This window comes from Podarcis pityusensis, assembly GCF_964106645.2.
Source record: "Podarcis pityusensis genome assembly, chromosome: 1".
In the NCBI taxonomy this organism is placed as follows: domain Eukaryota; kingdom Metazoa; phylum Chordata; class Lepidosauria; order Squamata; family Lacertidae; genus Podarcis; species Podarcis pityusensis.
Window position 1 is genome coordinate 91,020,868 of NC_138028.1, and position 10,331 is coordinate 91,031,198.

The following is a 10,331-nucleotide window of genomic DNA, read 5'->3' on the forward strand; positions in this document are numbered from 1 at the left end:
TAATATTTGTTTGATACACTCAGAACATTCTGAAAAGCTTGGTGTAGTAAGAGAAGTCTTTTGTAGTTGTCAGAGGTATTCTCAATTAGCAATCTTAGTTCTGTATGTCTTAATCATGTGAACTCTTAACAATGTTGTCCACCAATTTATGTGGGACAGATTAAACTAATGAACCTGTAATTTCCTGGGTTTCAGATTTCTGGCATAGTTACTGATTTTAGTGAGTAGCATATTTCCCCCATTCAGGTTCTAGAGAACCCTTGAATTTTTGTCACCCACACTCAGAGACAGGTTGGTTTTTAAGTATTCAGTTATCCCCTAGAGTTACCTTGTATCTTAGTTCTTCAGATTCCCTCCCCTACAAAAAAAAATATCATTTGGGTGTGTCTGTCTTAACTTATTCACAGTGAAGAACAGCATAAAGTTCATTTAGCGTCTCAGCAGTCTTTCTGTTCTCTCCATAATAAATCATTTCACACATTGTCATCTAATGGTCTGACTTCCTGTCTTGCTCATTTCCTGCTTCTGATGTATTTATAGAATTTTTTGCTGTAATGTTTTTGTAGCAATATAATCTTCAACATAATATTTTTGCTTGTCTTATCAGCTTGAATTATTCTTACCAAAGTTTGTAGTCCTTAATTTTTCTATCGTGGGCAAAACTTTTTAAAGCATGCCTTTTTATATAGTATCTTGGTCTCTGTTTTTTAACTCGTGTTCTAAAACTAGCAGTCCTAGGCACACTTCTTTGGGGGAATTGGTCTCATTTAACTTAGTGGGACTTACACTAACAAGGAAATGATGAATTGGATCTGACTGTAGGTGTCACAGTTGTAGCTTTCTTACAAGCCTCTCCTGATGGTTGGGAAACCTTGTTTTATGGAATGTGGTGCAAGAAACGGAGGAAAAGCTCATGGAAGCTGCCAAAAATCAGACACTGAGGTGTGTTCTACATTTATGGAAGACGCCTCTGCCTGATTTTCAGGGATTTTCGCTGAACCTTAGAAAAGACTTTTTGGAGGCTGTTTGGAAAGGATGAGGTGGAAAAGTAATCTTTCAGCTACTTCTGTGGGATGGTGCTAAAGCTCCAGCTCTATCTGTTTTTGCATGCAGTCAGTAAACATTTATTATGGAGGTATTTGCACAGGTTACTGTGCAAGTGCAAAATAAGAACCATGTAGCAAAGAAATAGGATAAATAAAAGTTCTTAAGCAGAACAATTGAAACTGGCATAAAAACCTTATTCTTTTTTTAAAAAAAATCATATATATTTTTAGTTCACCTTTATTGCATCCTAGTCCCAGAAAATAAATTAAGTAGCTGTTTTGATTTAACTTGCCAAGCTGATGGGCTCTCTATGTTGATTGTCGTATTAGTTTAAATAAAAGACCTTGAAATTGAGAATTTAGCAGACAGCCATGATTTCCTCCTCCGATTTTTTTGCAGATTTATTTTAGTTACAAGCTTTACTAATAAAATATGTTTGTATTCGGCAAATACTGTCTGGCATGTATGTATATAACACATGTTGTTTCCGGGCAAGAAATGAATGCAGGGTGATTGTTAAGTCATAACAGCATGCATTCTAGTAAAAAATAAATAAATGGCCTTTTCCATCCTTAATTAACAATCACACCACTGGATAATAAAATGTAAAGCCAAATGTTTTCCAGGTACAAAGGAGAAGGATACCAGAGTTTTTTAATTGATTTAAATGTGTGGATTGATATTACATAAACAAATTCAATCTAATACATTTTGTATCAATAAACCTCTTGTTAAAATTGTAGCTAGCTTGGGGTTTTAGCTCTCTGGTGCAGGGTGTTTTGACAGGAGTTCGTTTCCCATGATGTGATCGCACAGTAGTGGGAGAAGAAAGCAACCACCTAGATCAGTTGCTTGGAATTTTTGCACTCAAGCACACCCCATCATGCCGAAAAGATCCATGCATGCGTGTTTCCTTCATGTGCTGTCCCTGGTCCTGAATGGGGGCAACTGTGCCCCTGAATGACCAGGTGTGCAGCCGTGGAGTCATTTTGGACTCTATGGAGGCACAGGTCAATTCTGTGTCCAGGGCAGCTGTCTACCAGCTCCATCTGGCAAATACTGTCCAGCACTGGCATACTGGTGCATGCTCTGGTTATCTCCTGCTTGGACTACTGCAGTGCATACTACCTGGGGATACCTTTGAAGGTGACTTGGAAACTACAACTAATCCAGAATGCTGCAACTAGACTGGTGACTGGGAGTGGCTGCCAAGACTATATAACACTGGTCCTGAAAGACCTGCATTGGCCCCCAGTATGTTTCTGAGCACAATTCAAAGTGTTGCTGCTGATCTTTAAAGCCCCAAACTGCCTTGGCTCTGTATACCTGAAGCAGCATCTCCACTCTCATCATTTAGCCTGGACACTGAGATCTAGCTTTGAGGGTCTTCTGCTGGTTCCCTCACCGTAAGAATGTGAGATTCCAGGGAACTAGGCAGAGGGCTTTCTCGGTAGTGGCGCCCACCCTGTGGAATACCCTCCCATCAGGTGTCAAGGAGATAAACAACTATGTGACTTTTAGAAGACATCTGAAGGCTGCCCTGTATCAGGAATTTTTTTATGTCTGATGTTTTACAATTTTTTGTATGTGCTGTAAGCCACCCAGAGTGACTGGGGAAACCCAACCAGATGGGTGTGGTATGGATAATAACATTATTATTAATTTATTAATATTAATGTTATTTAATGTAAATTAATGGATGAAGCAGCTGTCCGCAGTTTTGCAGAGTTCTCTTCCTCAGTAATTATGCTACGTCTTGTTTATTGCAGCTGTTTATGATGTGGTAGAAGAAAAGCTGGAGAGTGAGCCAGACTTCCAGTACATCCCTGAGAAGTCCCCACTAGATGGTGCCCACCAGGATGATATTGCTCTGAGGGAATCAATGTTTCAACTAGCAGAGGGGCTTATCACGGGAACTGTCCTGGCTCAGTTTGATGTAAGTATTGTATTTCCTGGGGAGTGTGTGCTTCTTGGTTTGCTTTCCAGCTGAAAATCCTTTTCTCTTGGGGCTAGGAGATAACCTATAGCTAGATCCACAGTACTTTGATTAGGTCAAGCAGTATAATGGCAAACGGTTTGCATTCCTCCCTTGCCTCTTTTCTTCCTTCCCTCATAAACATTTGTGGGCTCCATTTAAAAATCAGTGTTATCTAATATCTGTTTTTCTGAGTGAAGTTGAGCCTTTCTTAATAGCTATAGGCAAACTCCTTCTTTGTGCTTCCTGGTCAGCTATTGCATCTGTTTCCCGTCAGTACCATGGCCCAATAAGAGTATGTGGGGTAAAACGCTCCTCAATTACTATTACATACAGCTTTCATTTCTAAAATGTGTGTAGTGCTAACCATATAGCCAGAGCTGTAATCCCAAACGCACTAGATAACTTTTGGCAGTGATGCTCTCCCTCAGTACTCATGTATAGACTGTTGGCATGGTCAGAGATGGCACTGACCATATGCTTGGAAGGTGCAAATGGAAAGATCTGGTTCAAGTCTTTGCTTTAGACCAGGCTTCCTCAACCTCGGCCCTTCAGATATTTTTGGCCTACTCCCATGATCCCTAGCTAGCAGGACCAGTGGTCAGGGATGATGGGAATTGTAGTCTCAAAACATCTGGAGGGCCGAGGATGAGGAAGCCTGCTTTAGACTAACGCTTTTCTTTTTTCTCAGGGACAGCTTTTTGTCAACCTGATGCCTTCCAGAAGTTTTGGAGTACAACTCCTATTAATCCCAGCCAGCATTGCCATATTGTCCAAAAATCTGGAGAGCACCAGATTGGTGAAAGTTCCCATATGGAAATAACTAGTTAATTGACTCTCTTTGTAAACTATACCAGGTTTTCAGTCTAATCTGTTGTGAATGAAATATTAAACATTTAGCATTACATAACACATGCCATTACACGATAGATTGAAATATGTACAAATGTAGATCAAATTTTGGTCTGCCGCTCATTTTTCTGTCTAATCTAAAATGTGTGAAAGAACAATAGTTCTTTCAGCAAAGATTGCTAGAATTTTGTCAACATCAGTGAGCTTCATTTTCTGTAGATCTATTAAAATAATCGATTTAAGGAAATTACAGTGGTACCTCAGGTTACATACGCTTCAGGTTACAGACTCCGCTAACCCAGAAATAGTACCTTGGGTTAAGAACTTTGCTTCAGGATGAGATCAGAAATTGTGTGGCGGCGGCGCAGCAGCAGCGGGAGGCCCCATTAGCTAAAGTGGTGCTTCAGGTTAAGAACAGTTTCAGGTTAAGAACGGACCTCCGGAACGAATAAAGTACGTAACCAGAGGTACCACTGTAATTTCATTTCAAGTATTCTTTCTTTTTTGCATCAACACATGCATATACCGATTAGGCACTACACTTTAATTTTATAAAGAAACAAAAATGAAAATAGTAGTTGTTGACTTTCGGGTTATTCCTAATTTTGCTGGTGAGTTTTTTTTTCTTTTGTCGCTAAGTAAGTAGAGGAAGTGAATTGGGTTTATATTGCTTTTCTCCAGCTGCTGCCATTCTTTTGTTTCAGAAACATAACTGAGTATATAATTCCTTTCCCTTCAGAGCATATTGCTCATTTTGATTACTTTAGTAATGCATTTCTCTTCTCCGGTAGCCCTCAGGCATTAAGAGGAATAAACAATATGGTTTATGTTCTGCTTTATGCTGCATAGGGACTCAGCTGTCTCTCATTCAGGCTTCTTCCTATGACTGTATAAACCCACAAAATAGGGTGTTACTTTCAATTTGTGTGTGGAATGGAAGAAAACATCTTTCATGCTTTTTTGAAGAATCTTGTACTGGGTGCTGTCACAGTTCTCATGACTAGGTGGGCTATTATTTGGACGAAATATGCTATTTCTTATATTTTCCTTATATTCTTCTTTCAGCTTAGGGAACCATCACTTTTGTGGTCTCATTTGCATGGCATGATAAAGCAAACCATGGGTTATGGAGACACTGCAAGTGTGTGGCCTCCTGGAGAGGAGCTCACTGCCACTTTGCTGCTGTGCCACATAGAGTTAATCTAGGTTTGACTTAATATGTATTCATTTATTTGGCTCCCCAAAGCGGTTTACAAGTTAATAACATACATAAAGCAGTTATACAAAAACAATTTAAAACATTTATAAATATTTTTTTTAAAACAGTTTAAAACAACAGCAGCACTTACATAAAATCAATTCAAAGCTCAAGACAGCTCTACCAACTGGGATATAGGTTTTAGAAGGTTTGTAAAAAGAGAAACATCTTTAGCAGGAACTTAAAAGACAATAAATATAGCTAAGGGCATAGAATCATAAAATCAGAGAGTTGTAGAGTTGGAAGGGACCCCGAGGAGCATCTAGTCCAACCCCCTGCAATGCAGGAATATGCAGCTGTCTGAAACAGGGATTGAACTTGCAACCTTGGCATTATCAGCACCATTCTCTAACCAACTGAGCAATCCATCTGTGTGATACACAATGAGAATGAGTTCCAAAAGGTAGGTGCTGCCTCACTAAAGGTCCAATTTCAATATTGTGCAGAATGGACCCCCTGATAGGATGCAGGATGCTGTCTCTTGCAGAACACAGTGACTGGGTATGTAGGGGAGCAGGTGGTATTTTCAGTAGCCTGGCCCCTTTGCACACCAGTAGCTAACCGGCAGGGACGTGAGTGGCGCTGTGGTCTAAACCACAGAGCCTAGGGCTTGCCGATCAGAAGGTTGGCGGTTCGAATCCCCACAACGGGGTGAGCTCCCATTGTTAGGTCCCACCTGCCCACCTGTCGGTTTGAAAGCATGTCAAAGTGCAAGTAGATAAATAGGTACTACTCCAGCAGGAAGGTAAACAGCATTTCCATGCGCTGCTCTGGTTTGCCAGAAGCGGCTTAGACATGCTGGTCACATGACCTGGAAGCTGTCTGTGGACAAACGCCAACTCCCTCGGCCTATAGAGCAAGATGAGTGTGCAACCCCAGAGTCATCAGCAACTGGACCTAACTGTCAGGGGTACCTTTACCTTTACTAGCTAACCGGCAGCCAGTGCAATTCTATCAGGAACGGCATAAAGGATGGCAGTATTACAACCCAGTGATCAGTCAAGCTGCTACATTTTACATTAACTGTAAATCATAGGTCACATAGAGCAGATTGCAGTACTTCAGTGCGGAGGTTACCAGCACATGGACGACAGTGGTCAGCCTATCCCAGTCCAGAAACAGCCATATCTCTTTTACCAATCCAAACTGGTAAAAGGAACTCCTAGCTAGCGAGGTCACTCTAGCAAAGGAGGTGTGTCCACAAGCAGCCCCAGTCTATGAAGCTTTAGGAGAGCATGTCCCCGTCCAGTTGACAAATTATCCTGACTTTGGAACTTCCCAACCACAGTGCCTCTGTTTTGCCAGGACTGAGTGAGTTTATTGTCCTTCATCCAGCACACCACTGAATCTAGGCATCAGGATCGTTAACTATATAAACCAAGAACTGCAGCTTGTAGCTGGTGCAGAGATAGAGTAACCATAACCTTTTGTTTGAAAGACACAGCAAGCCAAACATTGGTGTGGCAGTAAAAAGGACTGAAGAGGAGCAAAGTGGCTGCAAACTCCTCTCCCATTCATACAGTCTCAGTAAGCCACAGTTTGGCCTACTGTGCCATGTGAACTAGGTCTATATATATCTTGTCATTTCAGGTAGGTGACTCCACATTGCCTTTTGCTCGTGGCTTTTTCTCTTAAAGCAAGGATTATGCAGTTGCTATACATGCCAGCCTTCAGACATGTTATTTGATGCAAATTTTAGGGGTAAAGTTAGCTTACTGAAAAAAACTGCAAAAGTGTAAAATGCATGCGATGCTTCTCTTTTCCAAGCAGGGAACAATATGTTTGTGATAAACGTGTTTTGTTTTGTTTTTGTACCATGTCTCATGATTACTCAGATTCTGCTTGTTGCAACCTGCCATTTTTGTTTCTGTTCAGCAACTTTACAGGAAGAAGCCTGGGATGACAATGTCTTGTGCCAAATTACCTCAAAACATTTCCAAAAATAGATACAGAGACATTTCGCCTTGTAAGTGCTTACATGGATATCAGTTAATGCATTTCATTGGTTACCATTTGGAGAATTTTACATAAGTGTTTGTTTTCTTTTTTTCTCAGATGATGCTACACGGGTTATTTTAAAGAGTAATGATGATTACATCAATGCAAATTATATAAATGTGAGTGGGAGATTACCATTTCTCTTCATGTTAATTCCATGTTTGGATTCAGCAGTGAAACAATTAGCCCTTTGGATTTTAAAGACGAACAAAGATTTATTTTAAAATTTCATTTGATATTGCTTAGATATATTCTAGTTGGTTAATGAAGTTGTAACATAGATGGAGAGAATCCTGCTCATGTAGTTCCTCATGTCTGTTGGAAACAGAAAAGTTAATAATTTTTCTGGGTATTCCTTCCCCAAGTGTTAAAAAGTCCTTGAATGAACTTCCAATTAAAATAGTGGTTAAAGAGGAAAATATCTTGATGTTTGGTCAAACTGTTTTAGAGTAGCAGTTGACAGTTAATTATGCAGAAAAACAAATTTCTAGCTTTCTGTTTATTTCTAAATATATGCTGCAATTTCATAAAGCACTTTAAAGCTGTTTACATTGATTATATCTATACAATACAAACCACATTAAAAAAAACTAAATTCACAGATCATCAGTTGACTATTTACAGAATAGGTTTCCTTAATCGTCATCATAAGCCTTGTGGCATAGAAAAGCTTTCAACAAGCATTTAAAGGTTAAAATAGAAGGCACCTGCTGAAGATTACATATGATTTAGGCAAGAGTACACAAAGTTGTGAAGTTACTAAACACATTCTGCAATTTTATTTTTAGATGGAAATCCCTTCTTCCAGTATAATAAATAAATACATTGCTTGCCAAGGTCCTTTACCAAACACGTGCCCTGATTTTTGGCAGATGATTTGGGAACAAGGCTCATCTATGGTTGTAATGCTAACTACTCAAGTGGAACGGGGAAGAGTAAGTCAGTCTGTAATTTTAACTCTTAAAAGCTTGTAATTCCAATGCAATGCTTCAGGAAGAAATTAATGTGGCCCATGTTTTAACCAACCTAACTCACACTTCCTAAACCAATATGTGAACTAAATATTCAAGAGGATTGTCAATCAGTTTCAAAGGATAACACTATTCATAGACTAACCTGTACTAGGAACAGCCTAGTGAACTGGAAAGAGAAAAGTTGTATGTGCTGAGAGAGTCCCTGTTTGTTCTTGTGTTGTTAGGGAGTCTACTTTAGCAGTTCTAGTTTAGATAAGATTTTTTTGGGGGGTGGGAATAAATGTAAATATATTTTATTTCTTGCATTTGCATGCTGCATTGCAAAGTACTAAAATAAAGAAATGTTATGAAATAAAAAACAGAGTTTTCTCAGGCTAAGTTATGTGGTTCTACTTTTTATAGTAATCATGGAGTATCTATTTCCATGGTCAAAATCGGGTTTAAATATGGTGAATGGAAACAAAGGAAATATCCTAGCTAAAATCTTTCTTTGACAATTTTTTTTTAAGGGCTGTTATTACTTCCTTAAAACAGTGTACAAGAAATCATCTTATTGCATGTTTCAGATAACAATGAGAAGTAGCTAAAATTGATCCAAATGCAACTTTTGGAATCTAAGCAGAAACTTTTATTTTTTAAAACAAAAACCTGTTGACAGGTGAAATGCCATCAGTACTGGCCAGAGCCCACCGGAAGCTCCTTGTATGGGAATTTTCAGATCACTTGTCATTCAGAAGAAGGAAATCCTGCCTATGTCTTCAGAGAGATGACAATGTCTCATCTGGAGGTGAGACAGACCATTCACTGGCTATTTATGTAATTTTGTGAAGCCCTTTAAAACTAAAACCATCTCACTGCAAAAAGTTTACTGCAACATTAATCTTTTGATTGTTCTTTTTAGACTCCCTAGAGAAATGGCCACTGTGTCACTATTCCTTTTGTTGCCGGGTCAAACTTTTGTTACATTCTATTTGATCCAGTGTATTAAGCTTGGGGGTGGGCAGAAATCCATGACACTGTATGCTAATTAGCTATCGTAAATACATTTTAAGATAATGAAATTGATGCTCTTTTTATGATTTGCAAGGCTGTCATATAAAAACTAAAAAGCTGGCTGGGGTGGATGGGAGTCCAAGTCCAATAACACATGTTGGCTACTGCTGGCTTAAACATTTATCACTGTGAACTGTAACATAAGAAAAATGTAAGTTTTATTCCAATTTTGTTGTTGCTCATGGAGCTAGCACAGCTGCCTTTTGGATCTGTTGATTTTCCGCATACTTATTTGTGTCGAATACAGCAACATATTTTTGTGGCATTTCAAAGACTAACAAATTTATTATGCCATTAGCTTGTTACTAGTTATACACTAGCAGCTCAGGAAAACACTTCACACATCAATTGAAGTGGACTCTAGTTCATGAAAACTTATGCCGTAATAAATTTAAGACTTTAAAGGTGCCGTAAGAGACTCTTTGTTGTTTTTCCTGCAGCAGACTTAATATGTCTACCCCTATGGAAATAAAGATACAAGGCAGAAATTAGGTAAAATGGTAGACTAGTAGTGCTTTTCCTCAGGAGAAACAGACTTCTGCCTGATGCATGTGAAACACGAAATCTTGTATGCACTTAGGTCTACATAAAGTGGCTCAATAAAATATGCAAATTTACCTGTTTTGTATCTTTAAAAGGGTGTGGGGAACCGTCCAGGTGCTGTTGGAGTCCACTTCTCAGTCCCAGCCATGATCAATAACAGTCCAAGATTATGGGAATTGTAGTCTGCCCACATCTGAAGGACCACAGGTTCCCCCATACCTGTTTTAAGGATTATCTTACCTTTAACCTCAAATCAGCACAGCATATGGCCCATGGGGTCTATTTTCGAAAATCCGCAGGACACTTTTTAATTGATCTTGCACTTGGTTTAAATGGCATGAAGCATCCAGATATTTATTTTGTGACACGTGAAAGTAGAAACTTGAAACCGAGATAGGCTGACTTTGACAATTAAACTTGTTACAGGAAAACACTGAAATGATCTATTACATTTGAACAAATTTTGTTTTGCTAGAAAAATGAAGACCGTCAGCTTACTCAAATCCAGTACATAGCATGGCCTGATCATGGGGTTCCTGATGATTCCAGTGACTTCCTGGATTTTGTGTGTCTCATCAGGAAAAAAAGAGCTGGCAGAGAAGAGCCAGTTGTTGTTCACTGCAGGTATTTA

At 39.1% G+C, this 10,331-nt stretch overlaps 1 protein-coding gene across 2 annotated transcripts in view; it reads left to right on the forward strand.

The window, feature by feature from the left end:
* Window positions 1-10,331, forward strand: part of PTPN4 (protein tyrosine phosphatase non-receptor type 4) — an 82,528-nt gene that overhangs the window by 67,454 nt on the left and 4,743 nt on the right. For both annotated transcript variants that reach the window (XM_081006460.1, XM_081006461.1), the window contains 6 exons: window positions 2,817-2,983; window positions 7,008-7,098; window positions 7,188-7,249; window positions 7,919-8,065; window positions 8,763-8,891; window positions 10,176-10,324. In XM_081006460.1, coding sequence (XP_080862586.1) covers window positions 2,817-2,983; window positions 7,008-7,098; window positions 7,188-7,249; window positions 7,919-8,065; window positions 8,763-8,891; window positions 10,176-10,324 — 745 coding nt within the window. The remainder of the gene's footprint in view (window positions 1-2,816; window positions 2,984-7,007; window positions 7,099-7,187; window positions 7,250-7,918; window positions 8,066-8,762; window positions 8,892-10,175; window positions 10,325-10,331) is intronic.